General features: G+C 50.2%; 1 protein-coding gene across 1 annotated transcript in view; it reads left to right on the top strand.

The window, feature by feature from the left end:
• Positions 1–177: 177 nt before the first annotated feature.
• zc3h3 (zinc finger CCCH-type containing 3) overlaps positions 178–15,855 on the top strand; it is a 20,364-nt gene continuing 4,686 nt past the window's right edge. The window contains exons 1-9 of the mRNA XM_055221223.1: positions 178–253; positions 1,714–1,920; positions 2,115–3,176; positions 3,251–3,491; positions 5,318–5,697; positions 8,997–9,087; positions 9,271–9,483; positions 12,978–13,139; positions 15,354–15,420. Coding sequence (XP_055077198.1) covers positions 208–253; positions 1,714–1,920; positions 2,115–3,176; positions 3,251–3,491; positions 5,318–5,697; positions 8,997–9,087; positions 9,271–9,483; positions 12,978–13,139; positions 15,354–15,420 — 2,469 coding nt within the window. The 5' untranslated portion in view covers positions 178–207. The remainder of the gene's footprint in view (positions 254–1,713; positions 1,921–2,114; positions 3,177–3,250; positions 3,492–5,317; positions 5,698–8,996; positions 9,088–9,270; positions 9,484–12,977; positions 13,140–15,353; positions 15,421–15,855) is intronic.

Here is a 15,855-nt window from a genome sequence, read left to right as displayed (position 1 = left end):
GACGCGTTTCAGAAGCGAAGCTGTTGTGTTTTTAGACTTAATAAAAATACACCGCATTGACTTACTTGAATCGTTTTGTGGCGCTCCTCAAACCGCCGCAAATCTAAAAACACTAAAGTTTCACTTTTGGCAAAATAAAACCTAAACTCCCCTGACGTCAGCAGCGTAAACGTGGTGCGTGGTGACGTCAGAGTGTAAACATCCAAGATGGCGGAGCAGGAGGCGCTGCGGAGACAGATCGAGCTGCTTCAGAGTAAGTTTCACTTTTACAGATAAAAAACAGAAATAATCAAACTAAAGGTGACCCGGGCACGCGCACACGGCCACGTGCACGGCCCCGTGCGCGTGTGCGGACCGGAGCGCGCCGGTAACGCGCCTTTGAGCTTGTTTAATCCGCTTTAAGAGTGGAAAGAGGGTTTATCTATGAAAATCTCTCAAATGTCGCGTTCTGTGACGATAAAGACACAAAATATCTGGAAACTCAATCATTTTCTTTAATGAGACGTTAGGTTAGAGGTCAGAGGTCACAGAGCCGTTAATCTGACAGTAACGGAACAAACGTCACTACACGTGATTCTAACGGACTGACTCTCCCGACTCTCCCTCTGACTCCTCTCTGACTCTCCTCTGACTCTCCCTCTGACTCCTCTCTGACTCCTCTCTGACTCCTCTGACTCTCCTCTGACTCTCCTCTGACTACTCCGACTCCTCTCTGACTCCTCTGACTCCTCTCTGACTCTTCTCTGACTCCTCTGACTCTCCTCTGACTCTCCTCTGACTCCTCTCTGACTCCTCTGAATCTCCTCTGAATCTCCTCTGACTTCTCTCTGACTTCTCTCTGACTCCTCTCTGACTCCTCTCTGACTCCTCTCTGACTCTCCTCTCTGACTCCTCTCTGACTCCTCTCTGACTCCTCTCTGTCTCTCCTCTGACTCCTCTCTGACTCCTCTCTGACTCCTCTCTGACTCCTCTCTGACTCCTCTCTGACTCTCCTCTCTGACTCCTCTCTGACTCTTCTCTGACTCCTCTCTGACTCCTCTGACTCCTCTCTGACTCTCCTCTGACTCTCCTCTGACTACTCCGACTCCTCTCTGACTCCTCTGACTCTCCTCTGACTCCTCTCTGACTCCTCTGACTCCTCTCTGACTCCTCTCTGACTCCTCTCTGACTCCTCTCTGACTCCTCTATGTCTCTCCTCTTACTCCTCTCTGACTCCTCTCTGACTCCTCTATGTCTCTCCTCTTACTCCTCTCTGACTCCTCTCTGTCTCTCCTCTTACTCCTCTCTGACTCCTCTCTGACTCCTCTATGTCTCTCCTCTTACTCCTCTCTGACTCCTCTCTGACTCCTCTCTGACTCCTCTCTGACTCTCCTCTCTGACTCCTCTCTGACTCCTCTATGTCTCTCCTCTTACTCCTCTCTGACTCCTCTGACTCTCCTCTGATTGTGATTTGTTTCTGAAGTAAAAATAGACAATAATTTTGAAACCAAACCATAAAGTGGAATTATCCCCTAAACGTTTTCTGTGATATTGTCCTAAAGCACTGGCCCCTAAAGCACTGGCCCCTAAAGCACCGGCCCCTAAAGCACCGGCCCCTAATGCACCGGCCCCTAACGCACCGGCCCCTAATGCACTGGCCCCTAATGCACTGGTTCTGTCCATTTTCCTCATGAAGTTTCACTGTGGTGTTTCTGCTCTCGACTCCTGTTTCAGACCTGATCGACCGGCACAAGAGTCTCCATGGAAATGCTCCGGTCCAGGACCGGACCAGGACTGGACCCGGGACTGGACCCGGGACTGGACCCGGGACTGGGCCCGGCACTGGACCAAGGACTGGACCCAGGACCGGACCCGGGTCTGAACCCACAGTCCAGACCAGACCTGCTCTCAGCTCTGAAACCAGCTGCAAAGGAGCTCAGGGTGAGGCGTTTTAGACACGTCATGATGTCATGAGGTCATGAGGTGATGAGGTCACAATGTCATGAGGTCACGATGTCACGATGTCATGAGGTGATGATGTCATGAGGTCACGATGTCATGAGGTCATGATGTCATGAGGTCATGAGGTCATGAGGTCATGAGGTCATGAGGTCATGTGCTTTTGTTCTTTTCAGGCTCGTCTCTCTCTGGGACCTGGAGGAAAACATATTCTCTCAAAAACAACACGTCACAAACTCTGAGGACGAAAACCACCAAACCACCGGCCAATCAGAGCGCAGGACCGGCCAATCAGAGCGCAGGACCGGCCAATCAGAGCGCAGGACCGGCCAATCAGAGGGCAGGACCGGCCAATCAGAGGGCAGGACCGGCCAATCAGAGGGCAGGACCGGCCAATCAGAGGGCAGGACCGGCCAATCAGAGGGCAGGACCGGCCAATCACAGCGCAGGACCGGCCAATCAGAGCGCAGGACCGGCCAATCAGAGCGCAGGACCGGCCAATCAGAGGGCAGGACCGGCCAATCAGAGCACATCAGAGCACTCTCTTCCTGTCTCTGCTCCTGTCTCTGCTCCTGTCTCTGCTCCTCTCTCTGCTCCTGCCTCTGCTCCTGTCCCTGCTCCTCTCTCTGCTCCTGTCCCTGCTCCTCTCTCTGCTCCTGTCCCTGCTCCTCTCTCTGCTCCTGTCCCTGCTCCTCTCTCTGCTCCTCTCTCTGCTCCTCACTCTGCTCCTCTCTCTGCTCCTGTCCCTGCTCCTCTCTCTGCCCCTGTCTCTGCTCCTCTCTCTGCTCCTCTCTCTGCCCTTGAAAGTCTTTATTCACTTTCAAATCTGGCGTCACTTAAATCCACAGTTTCAGCTCAAAAGCTTCAGAAACAGAATCTTTCTGTAAAACCTGTGACTTTAAAACCTGTGACTTTAAAACCTGCACCAATCTCCACGACCAAGAACGTTTCCTCAGAACCTCCTGAAGCCTTCACTGCTCCTCCAAAGAAGCAGAGTCTGAAGAGACTCAAGACTCTTAGTCCTGGGTCAGTCCGGACCCTGGACCGGACCCTGGACCGGACCCTGGACCGGACCCTGGACCGGACCCTGGACCGGACCCTGGACCGGACCCTGGACCGGACCCTGGACCGGTCAAGATTCACGTGGGTTGGGGCAAGTTCTCGGGGGCCCAGAGGGAGTGCGGGTGTGGCGGGTGTGGCGGGTGTGGCGGGTGAGGAGGAGGAGTCAGGAGACAATGGTGAGTCTCAGATTCTGTCGTCACAGATTTAAAATGTGGGATCATGTTTATGTTTTCAAAACTCTTTTTTTGAGGCTCTGGACCAATCAAACGCAGCCGTGTGAGCGCGCTCAGTAAGACCTCCTCCAGGTACCAGTGGGTCTCCCGAGTCCAGAATCCCGGCTCTGGACCCAAGGCCGGTCCCAAAGGGCGCAGCAGGTTCAAGTGGAGCGCCCCTCAGAGTTCAGAGGTCACCGCGCGGTCAGCCTCTGTCGGCATGGAAACAGGAACTGCTTTTAAGCTCCGCAGCCGCACCAAGATTGTCCGAAAAACCAGGTGGGTGGTCCGTCAGGAATACTCCTGAACACGCCTGAACACACCAGAACACTCCTGAACACACCTGACCACTCCTGAACACGCCTGAAAACACCAGAACACTCCTCAACACACCTGAACACTCCTGAACACGCCAGAACACTCCTGAACACTCCTGAACACGCCAGAACACTCCTGAACACGCCTGAAACCACCAGAACACTCCTGAACACACCTGAAACCACCAGAACACTCCTCAACACGCCTGAAACCACCAGAACACTCCTGAACACGCCTGAAACACACCAGAACACTCCTCAACACGCCTGAAACACACCAGAACACTCCTGAACATGCCTGAAACCACCAGAACACTCCTGAACACACCAGAACACTCCTGAACACGCCTGAAACACACCAGAACACTCCTCAACACGCCTGAAACCACCAGAACACTCCCGAACACGCCTGAAACCACCAGAACACTCCTGAACACGCCTGAAACCACCAGAACACTCCTGAACACGCCTGAAACCACAACAACACGCCAGAACACTCCTGAACATGCCTGAACACACCAGGACACTCCTGAACACGCCTGAACACACCTGAACATGCCTGAAACCACCAGAACACTCCTGAACACGCCTGAAACCACCAGAACACTCCTCAACACGCCAGAACACACCTGAACACGCCTCAAAACACCTGAACACTCCAGAACAGGTCGGTTTGAGGACTTTGCCTAAAAACTGCAGATTTGAAATGGGTCAGTAATTGTTCAATATTGTGGCATCAAGACTGCTCTTGTTCAAAGAAAAACATCATAAACACGTCAAGCAGCGTTCACCTCTGAGGCTGACATTTTTAAACTCGTCCAACAACAAGAGCATTTCAGAACATGTTTGTAGAGTCTAAACTACAGGGGAGGGCACCTGACACACAGGGAGGGCATCTGACACACAGGGAGGGCATCTGACACACAGGGAGGGCATCTGACACACAGGGAGGGCACCTGACACACAGGGAGGGCACCTGACACACAGGGAAGGCACCTGACACACAGGGAGGGCATCTGACACACAGGGAGGGCATCTGACACACAGGGAGGGCACCTGACACACAGGGAGGGCATCTGACACACAGGGAGGGCATCTGACACACGGGGAGGGCATCTGACACACAGAGAGGGCACCTGACACACAGGGAGGGCATCTGACACACAGGGAGGGCATCTGACACACAGGGAGGGCATCTGACATACAGGGAGGGCACCTGACACACAGGGAGGGCACCTGACACACAGGGAGGGAGGGCATCTGACACACAGAGAGGGCATCTGACACACAGGGAGGGCACCTGACACACAGGGAGGGCATCTGACACACAGGGAGGGCATCTGACACACGGGGAGGGCATCTGACACACAGGGAGGGCATCTGACACACAGGGAGGGCACCTGACACACAGGGAGGGCATCTGACATACAGGGAGGGCACCTGACACACAGGGAGGGCACCTGACACACAGGGAGGGCATCTGACACACAGGGAGGGCATCTGACACACGGGGAGGGCATCTGACACACGGGGAGGGCATCTGACACACGGGGAGGGCATCTGACACACGGGGAGGGCACCTGACACACAGGGAGGGCACCTGACACACAGGGAGGGAGGGCATCTGACACACAGAGAGGGCATCTGACACACAGGGAGGGCATCTGACACACAGGGAGGGCACCTGACACACAGGGAGGGCATCTGACACACAGGGTTAGCAGCTCAAACTCACACCACGTCCATCTCCTGTTTAATTAAAAAAAGTTTCTCTTCTGTGATCCTCAGCCCAAGTCCCCCTGAAGTCCGGACTCCCCCGGGACCTAAACCTGGACTTCGGCCCAGGCCTGGACCCGGCCGGACTCTGGTCTCCAGGCACAAACTGAGGCGGATCAGCCCCGGACCCTCCAGAGCCAAGGAGCTGGTGTCAGTGTCCAAGCACAAGCTACGGAGGTTAAGTCCCGGTGTGAACAGCTGCAAGGTCCCATCCAGAACTGAGACCTCGTCCAGTCCACAGTCTGGACCGGCCAAGTCCAGAGCCAAGGACCTGGTGTCAGTGTCCAGGCACAAACTGAGAAGGATCAGCCCGGGACTCTCCAAACCCCAGTCCAGAAGTAGCCCCAGAACCAGCCCCAGGAGTCCAGAGACCAGGACCGGGACTGTGTCAGGTGAGCCCAGAGACCAGGACTAAACCGGGACTAAACCGGGACTGAACCAGGTGAGTCCTGAGACCACAAAGGGCTGAGTCCGGTCCAGATCCAGGACTTTAAAACAGGAAAAATCTGAATTTCATTGTTGTTTCATGTGATTTTACAGAAATCTGTAAACTGTTTCACTGAACCTCCAGCAGAGGGAGCTCTCTGACCACATTTGTTTCATTAAACCAGGACTGAACCAGGTCTGAACCGGGACTGAACCAGGACTAAACCAGGACTGAACCAGAACTGAAGCAGGAATAAACCAGGACTGAACCAGGACTAAACCAGAACTGAACCAGGACTAAATCAGGACTAAACCAGGACTGAACCAGGACTGAACCAGGACTGAACCAGGACTAAACCAGGACTAAACCAGGACTAAACCAGGACTAAACCAGAACTGAGCCAGAACTGAACCAGGACTAAACCAGGACTGAACCAGGACTGAACCAGGACTAAACCAGGACTAAATCAGGACTAAACCAGGACTAAACCAGGACTAAACCAGATACACACACACGCACACACGGAGGCTGTGTGTGTGTGATAAGAGTTCATTAAGTGTTAATGAGGTCTGTAACGACGCCACGACCACGAGCGCCATTACACCGATAAGAGCTGCCGTGTCGACAATGACAACGGGACACACAAACATGAACCAGCTCTGTTTGTGCGACCATGATTAAACTCACAACTGTCAGGTGTGTACAGGGCCTTTAAGTGTCTGATCAGCTGAAAGGTCTCTGATCAGCTGAAAGGTCTCTGATCAGCTGAAAGGTCTCTGATCTGTGAGTACTGTGTTATGTCGTGGTTACGCTATAATGCAGAGGAGTGAAGGTGTAACCGGACCCTTCAGCTGTTGTGCTTCTAAATGCGTGTGTACATATGTGTATACATATGTGTGTACATATGTGTGTAATGACTGATGACAGGAAGAGTCTCCTCTGAACAGCTGTATGGTTTCCTGATACTTGATATTTAACACGAGTGAAACTAATGCAGACACACTGAAGAGTGACGATGTAACCAAACCCTTCAGCTGTTCAAGTGCCTCATTCTGTGGATGCCCTGGTGACGTCCCTCTATCGGGGGACGGGGGTGTGTTGTACAGTTATGTGTGTGCGTGTGTGTAGTTGGGTTTCAGATGACATCACAACATTCTACAGGCCAATCATATTTAACACAGACGCACACAGAGCAGCTCAGGTGGATCTGGTTCAAACTCAGATGTGTGTAGTTGTTGTTGTTGTGTGTTCTTGTTGTTGTTTACCTTTTGGACATTTCATGATGCAAAGTACAATGTAAACAATAGAACTGATTGTGTGTTTGTATGTATGAGCGTGTATGTGTGTTTGTGTGTGTATGTATGTGTGTAACTCTCGGGGGTTGTAGTGTTGGAGGTGTTTTCACAGATTGTAAATATATCTGTGTTTGTAGTTCTCCAGAGGAAGGCTCAGTTCTTGTGAGTTGTACAGGGCTGGTTTTTCATGAGGACAAACACACACACACACACACACACCCCCCCACACACCCCTACACACCCACACACACACACACACACCCCCACACACACCCCCACACACACCGTAGACACACATGCAGAGCTTCCCCACTGTGACGTCGCAGCCACAAAGAGCCTCCTCATAAACTGCAGTGTTATTATGTATAAAGAGAACGAACAATCCACAGCAAACTCACACACTGCACCTGTCACATGTCACCTGTCACCCTCCCCGTGAGTGCCCCCCCTCCGCCCTGGACATCTGACCCAAGTCCCCCGCCCCACACCCATGCCCCACACCCACCCCACCCGCGCCCCGGTGCAGATCCATAAACCTGTCAACACTTTAAAACCAGAGCCTCTTGATGTCTGAGGTTACACAGTGACATCATTAAGAGCCAGCCAATCACAGAGCTCCGTCACATCCTCCAGCCAATCACAGACCTCCAAACAACCTCCAGCCAATCACAGAGCTCCGTCACATTCTCCAGCCAATCACAGAGCTCCAAACAACCTCCAGCCAATCACAGAGCTCCAAACAACCTCCAGCCAATCACAGAGCTCCAAACAACCTCCAGCCAATCACAGAGCTCCAAACATCCTCCAGCCAATCACAGAGCTCCGTCACATCTTCCAGCCAATCACAGATCCAGACCTGGCCCAGACCTGGTCAATACCTGGCCCAGACCTGGCCCAGACCTGGTCTAGACCTGGTCTAGACCTGGCCCAGACCTGGCCCAGACCCTCAGGTCTCAGTGAAATGAGGTCAGTCTGAGTTGGAGCTGCTGCAGATTTGGAACTGACAACGATCAGAGACACATGAGACTCAGAACCAGAACCAGACCTGGTCCAGACCCCCCCCCCCACCACATACACACACACCCCTACATACATACACACACACACACACACACACACACGCACACAGACCCCCCTCCTTTTTCACACTGATGTAAAGTCTAGATCAAGTTCACCAACACGCTCCAACTTTCCACTCACTCTACACATCCAGCTCCAGAACTAAACCTGGACTAAACCGAGACTAAACCTGGACTAAACCTGGACTAAACCGAGACTAAACCTGGACTAAACCGAGACTAAACCAGGAATAAACTGGGACTGGACCAGAACTAATCCAGAACTAAACCAGGACCAACACAGAACCTCCTGCTGCAGATGGCATTTTCTGTATCAGTCACATGAGTTAAAAATATTAGAGGGTCAGAGGGCAGGGGTCACAGGTCAAATACTGCTCATCTCCACAGATTACGGTTTGACTTTCTCTATTTGTTCAATGTCTTAACCTCAGAGTCTAACCCACAACCTCACACAGGCTAACCACTCTGCCACACCAGGAGTCTAACCCACAACCTCACACAGGCTAACCACTCTGCCACACCAGGAGTCTAACCCACAACCTCACACAGGCTAATGACTCTTGTGGTCTGTTGAGTCCATTCCATCCATTGTGTCCGTTGAGGTCCGTTGTGGTTTGTTGTGTCCGTTGAGGTCCGTTGCGGTTTGTTCCGTTGTGTCCGTTGAGGTCCGTTGCGGTTTGTTCCATTGCGTCCGTCGAGGTCCGTTGCTGTTTGTTGCGTCCCGAGTGTATGTATAGCATCTTTAAAACATTAAAAGGTAACATGGTGAACTAAGTATGTTGTGTGTTGGTCTTTAAAGACCACAGCGGTACATGTATGGTTACTATGGCTACTGCTGAGCTTGGTTACACTTATCCCGACACGGTAATGACCTTTGACCTCTGTCCTAGCTGTGACCCCGGTGACCCTCAGGAGCAGGTTCAAGATGGACAATAGGAACGCACACCTGAGCTGGAGGAGCCGGAGAGTCCAGTCTGCCAGGTACTAAACCAGGACTAAGCCGGGACTAAACCGGGACTAAACCGGGACTAAACCGGGACTAAACCAGGACTAAGCCGGGACTGAACCGGGACTGAACCGGGACTAAACCGGGACTAAACCAGGACTAAACCAGGACTAAGCCAGGACTAAACCAGGACTAAGCAATGTCTTTTGTGATTTCAGGACTTTCCTTCAGAGCAGGCTCCGCTCTTCCCCCTCGAGTCCTGCCCTCCCCTCCCCCCTCACACGTGCCTCCACAGCGCCATCTATGTGCTGGATCAGAGGCTCTCTTTACAGAGTCTCCGCTAACAGACTGTCCCGAGCCCCGCCCCCTCGCAGGTCTGCAGGCCCCGCCCCTCTCTCACCTGCTAGCTCCGCCTCTAGACACCTGGCCAGGTATGTTCAGCTAAGTGATTTCTGCACCGACTCAAGAGATCCAACGCTTTCTTCTTTATTTCCATCGTTCTTCACACGTCGTAGAGCTGTGGTCCTTCAGGTGTTCAGTCGATTCATCAATCGATGGAGTCGCTCAAAGATCCTCTGACCTGAGACCTGAGATTTAGGAACTGATTTAGACTTGATCTAGGACTTTATTTAGGGCCTTATTTAGGACCTTATTTAGGACCCGATTTAGACCAGATTTAGGATCTGGTTTAGACCTGATGTAGGATCTGATTTAGACCTCAGTTACACCTGATCTAGGACCTGGTTTAGACCAGATTTAGGACCTGATTTAGGAACTGATTTATACCTGATTTAGACTTGATTTAAAAAATTAAGACCTTGTTTAGTAGATGGAGTTGCCCATGGATTACCTGATCTGAGTTAAACCAGATTTAGGACCTGACCTAATTTAGACTTGATCTAGGACTTGATTTAGGACCTTATTTAGGACCCGATTTAGACCAGATTTACAACCCGATTCAGGACTTGATTTAGACTTGATTTCAGACCCGATTTCGGACCTGGTTTAGACTTGATTTAGACATGATTTAGACCTGATGTAGAACCTGATTTCGAGTTGATTTCGAGCTGATTTAGGACCTGATTTAGCTCAGATTTAGGACCTTATTTAGGATCTGATTAAGACCTGATTTACAGTGGGGCAAAAAGTATTTATTTAGCCCCGATTGTCCAAGTTCTCCCACTTTAAAAAATGAGAGGCATCATCATCATAGTTTCACTTCAACTATGAGAGACAGAATGGAGGGAAAGAATCCAGGAAATCACATTGTAGGATTTTTAAAGAATTTATTTGGAAAATAAGTATTGTTCTAAAACAAGACCCAGACACGTTTCATCTTCAATGTCCTCGCTGATGGAAGGAGGTTTTCACTCAAAATCTCACGATACTTGGCCCCGTTCATTCTTTCATTTACACGGATCAGTCGTCCTGGTCCCTTTGCAGAAAAACAGCCCCAAAGCATGATGTTTCCACCCCCATGATTCACAGTAGGTCTGGTGTTCTTTGGATGAAACTCTGCATTCTTTCTCCTCCAAACACGACAAGTTTTTACCAAAAAGTTGTATTTTGGTTTGATCTGACCATGTGACATTGTCCCAATCCTCTTCTGGATCATCCAAATGCTTCTATCAAACTTCAGACGGGCCTGGACATGTCCCGTCTTAAGCAGGAGACACGTCTGGCACTGCAGGATTTGAGTCCCTGGTGGTGTAGTGTGTTACTGATGGTCCCTTTGTTACTTTGGTCCCAGCTCTCTGCAGGTCATTCACTCGGTCGTGTGGTTCTGGGGTTTTTGCTCTTTGTTCTTGTGTCATTTTGTGCCTCAGGTCTTGGTCTTGTTCCATTTTGTAATACTTGCTCCACAGTTGATTTGTTGACTCCAGCTCTTACCTGTTGCAGATTGAGTGTTCGGGGCCTGGTGTCTACAGTTTTGTTTGTGGTTCCTTTGCTCTTTGGTCTTGTCCATAGTGGAGTTTGAGTCTGACTGTTTGAGGTTGTGGACATGTGTCTTTTATACTGAGGACGAGTTCAAACACGGGCCATTAATACAGAGAACGAGTGGAGGACAGAGGAGCCTCTGAGAGAAGAAGGTACAGGTCTGTGAGAGACACAGATCTTTTTTGTTTGTAGGTGACAAATACTTAATTTACCGAGGAATTTACCAATTAATTCATTAAAAATCCTTCAGTCATCTCATAGTTGAAGTGAAACTATGATGAAAATTACAGGCTTCCCTCATCTTTTTAAGTGGGAGAACTTAAACAATTGCTAGCTCACTAAATACATTTTTGCCCCACTGTATACCTGATGTAGACTTGATTTAAAACCTGATTTAGACATGATTTATACCTGATTTAGACTTGATTTGGAGCTGATTTAGGACCTGACTTAGAACCTTATTTTGACCTGATTCAGGACCTGATTCATACCTGATTTAGACTTGGTTCATGATATAATTTGGACCTGATTTAGGACTTGATTTAGACTTGATTTTGGACCTGATTTATACCAGATTTAGACCTGATTTAAGATATGATTTACACTTGATTTAGGACCCAATTTAGGACCCGATTTAGACTTGATTCAGACCTGATATAGCAGTGGTCCCCAACCTTTTTTGCACCATGGACCGGAACAATGTAGGTTTTATTTTCACGGACAAGCCTTCTGCGCGTGGCAAATAAATATGGTAAAAATAAGTTAAGTGCATAAAAAATACAACTCACCAAACCGCTGCATCAGTGGGAGGTCTGCGCTTGTTTCTTCTTTCATTCTCTAAATCTTATCTTTTAATCCCAGGTGCTTATTCTCCATGTGCCAAAGCAGTTTTGAAGGTTTCATTGCCTCATTTGCTTTTCCCACATATTACGCAGAGCAGACTCTGCACGTGAGTCACCTGAAGCAAGAACAGATCTATCACAGATATAATAAACTTGCCACTACATCAAATAGATGACTGTGGCGATTTCCTATCAGGATTTTCATTATATATCTACTGTTAAACCTTTCCTGCTTCGGTCCCATGACCGTGGTTGGGAGACACAGGGGAGATCCATCTTCTCCCGGGTCCGAAGGGTCGCTCTTCCTCCGGGGTTTAACTCCCTGTTCTTAACCTCAAAGTTGTTTGGAGTGTGAGCTCAAAGACCTCAGTCTGTTGCTCAAGAGTTGGTGTCTTTATTATCTGTACTGCACTGTAATAACACATCACTTCTGCTCTATCTCACACACTGTCTTTGTCTAAGTGCATCTGTAGACTCTCACACTCACACTCGCCGCTTCTCCGCGGGTTGAACCACATTATGCGCCACACGCACGTGTACGTCACCTCTCACTCACGCTCACGCACCACACTGAACTAAAGCACATAGGAGCTAGACACACATCTCACAACACCACGGACGAGCTTATTAGTGCGTCATGAGGGACGGGCGAAAGTTACGTCGGAGAAGATGCGGTCGCTGATAAACCATTTACTGTTTTTGTGCGGCCCGGTAGAAAATGTGTCACGGACCGGTACCGGTCCCCGGCCCGGTGGTTGGGGACCACTGTGATATAGGACCTGAATTATACCTGATTTAGACTTGATTTCAGACCCGATTTAGACTTGATTTAGAGCTGATTTAGGACATGATTTGGGATCTAATTTAGGACCTGATTTAGTCCTGATTTAGGACCTGATTAAGACTTGATTTAGGACCTGATTTACACCTGAATTATACATAATTTAGACTTGATTTCAGACCTGATTTAGACTTGATTTAGACCTGATTTAGGACCTGAGGTATACCAGACCTCCAATCCACTTTATATATAAAAACTGTGTCCCCTTTCTCTGTAACTGCTGCTGTCAGACTCGTCATTTTGGTCTTAAAATGTTTTATTTCACTATTTTGTCCCTTTGTCTCACCTGTCTCCCCTATGGCAGGTGCGCCCTCCTCCGCAGCCTGTCGGTGGCCCGCTCCTGTCGCTCCAGTCGCTCATCGGGGCAGAGACAGTTCTGTATGTTTTATAATCGCTTTGGACGCTGCAATAGAGGCGCCCAGTGTCCCTTTGTCCATGACCCAGAGAAGGTGGCCGTGTGCACCAGGTACTACTACTACTACTACTACTACTACTACTACCACCACTGTTACTACTGTCACTACTGAGCAGATCTGTATTTAGTCCAGAGCAGTATTTTAGTCCAGACTCATTTTACTCCCTCAGTGTTAAACATGCCTCTTTTGTTGATAAAGCTCCACACTTGTGTTAATGTCACTGAATGTATCAAAGAAAGATTCACTTCCTTCTTGAACCGCCACCTTAACGTGGTGGAGGGGTTTGAGCACTCGAATAATCCTGGGAGCTATGTGGTCGGGGTCTTCATGCCCCTGGTAGGGTCACCCATGGCAAACAGGTCCTGGGGACGGGTCAGACTAAGAGCGGTTCAGAAGCCTTTCATGATGAGGCATAAATCAGGCCAGCTATGTCACCTGGATTGGCATTACCGGGGCCCCACCCTGGAGCCAGGCCTGGGGTGGGTGCTCCACAGCGAGAACCTGGTGGCCAGGCCTTTCCCCAAGGGGCCCGGTCAGGCACAACCCGAAGGAGCGACATGGGGCAGTCCTCCTGTGGACCCATCACCTGCGGGGGTATCTGAGGGACGGGTCCAAGGAGATCTGGGCGGCAGTCAAAGGAGGGGGCCTCAATGACCGGATTTCTGGACATGGAGACTGGCTCTGGGCACATGGAATGTCACCTCGTGGGCGGGAGGACCCCGAGCTTGTACGGGAGGTTGGGAGGTTACCGTACACTCAACCTCCTGTATAAGATATAGTCGGATATATGTACTAGATATAGTCGGCCTCACCTCCACATGCAGCTTGGGCTCTAGAACCCAACTCCTTGAGAGGGGCTGGACTCTCCATTTCTCTGGCATTGCCCATGGGGAGAGGCGGCAAGCTGGTGTGGGCTCATTGCCCCACAGCTCAGCCGCCTCGTGTTGGAGTTCACCTCGGTCGAGGCCTGTGTCGGCCTACGGGCCAAACAGCAGTGCAGAGTACCCGACCTTCTTGGAGTCTCTGAGAGGGGTATTAGACAGTGCACTGACTGGGACTCCGTTGTTCTCCTGGGGGACTTCAACGCGCACATGGGTAACAACAGTAACACTTAAAGGAGCGTGATCGGGATCCCTGATCTGAACCCGAGTGGTGTTCTGTTATTGTGCCTCTGTGCTAGTCACAGTTTGTCCGTAACAGACACCATGTTCAAACACAAGGGTGTCCATCAGTGCACGTGGCAGAGGTCAATGATCGACTGTGTTGTCCTGTTATCTGACCTCCGGCCACGTGTCTTGGACACTCGGGTGAAGATAGCAGCAGAGTTGTAGAGCACCACCTGGTGGTGAGTTGGATCCACTGTTGGTAGAGGAAGCCGGACAGACATGGCAGACCCAAGCGTACTGTGAGGGTCTGTTGGGAACGTCTGGCGGAGCCCTCTGTCAGGGGGCCTTTCAACTTGCACCTCTGGGAGAGCTTCTCCCAGATCCTGGGGGGAGTTTGGGGTAATGGACTCTGAGTGGGCCATGTTCTCCACCTCTATTGTCGATGCGGCCGCTTGTAGTTGTGGTCATAAGGTCTGCGGTGCTTGTTGCGGCGGCAATCCCCGAACCCGATGGTGGACACCGGAAGTAAGGGATGCCGTCAGGCTGAAGACGGAGTCCTATCGAGTCTTGTTGGCTTGAGTCACATCTTCTGAGGAGGAAGCATTGACTAAGGACTCAGAGGTGGACTCATCTATCATCCTGGCTGAAGTCACTGAGAGTGTAACACTGTGAATGTAACACTGACAATTAAACTCAGTTGAGTTTAACTGTTAGTGTAACTCTGCGAGTGTAACTCTGCGAGTGTAACTCTGACTGTAACTCTGCGAGTGTAACTCTGCGAGTGTAACTCTGCGAGTGTAACTCTGAGTGTAAGTCTGAGTGTAACTCTGCGAGTGTAACTCTGCGAGTGTAACTCTGCGAGTGTAAGTCTGCGAGTGTAACTCTGCGAGTGTAACTCTGCGAGTGTAAGTCTGTGAGTGTAACTCTGTGTGTAACTCTGCGATTGTAACTCTGCGAGTGTAACTCTGCGAGTGTAAGTCTGTGAGTGTAACTCTGTGTGTAACTCTGCGATTGTAACTCTGCGAGTGTAACTCTGCGAGTGTAACTCTGCGAGTGTAACTCTGTGTGTAACTCTGCGAGTGTAACTCTGCGAGTGTAACAGGCTAAATCCACCTCTGACTCTGGTAGTGTTCACATCTGAGATCGTTCTTTGTGCAGGTTCCTGAAGGGTCGCTGCAAACAGGGAGAAAGCTGTCCTTTCTCTCACAAGGTCTCCAAGGACAAGGTACCTCATCCCTCCTGTGTCCTACCTCCTGTGTCCTACCTCCTGTGTCCTCCCTCCTGTGCCCTACCTCCTGTGTCTAGCACCCTATATCAGAATAAGTTTTCCAATGTCACTGAAAATAAATTAATTAATTCATTAATTATATAATAATGATATGTATTTGATTTAACGCCTTTCAAGACACCCAAGGTGCTTTACAGTATTCTTCGGGCACTCCACACTGGTGGTCAGATACTGTTGTAGCCACAGTTGTTCTGGGGACTAAAGTGAGGCTGCCAATCTGCACCATCAGCCCCTCTCACCACCAACATTCACACACTACATACATACGGTATACGCCCTGTGATAGTCCCTGTAGAGTCCCTGTGATAGTCCCAGTGATAGTCCCTGTGATAGTCCCAGTGATAGTCTCTGTGATCGTCCCTGTAGAGTCCC

Source organism: Periophthalmus magnuspinnatus, chromosome 4 (genome assembly GCF_009829125.3).
Source record: "Periophthalmus magnuspinnatus isolate fPerMag1 chromosome 4, fPerMag1.2.pri, whole genome shotgun sequence".
In the NCBI taxonomy this organism is placed as follows: Eukaryota; Metazoa; Chordata; class Actinopteri; order Gobiiformes; family Gobiidae; genus Periophthalmus; species Periophthalmus magnuspinnatus.
This window is presented reverse-complemented; position numbering and strand designations above follow the sequence as displayed.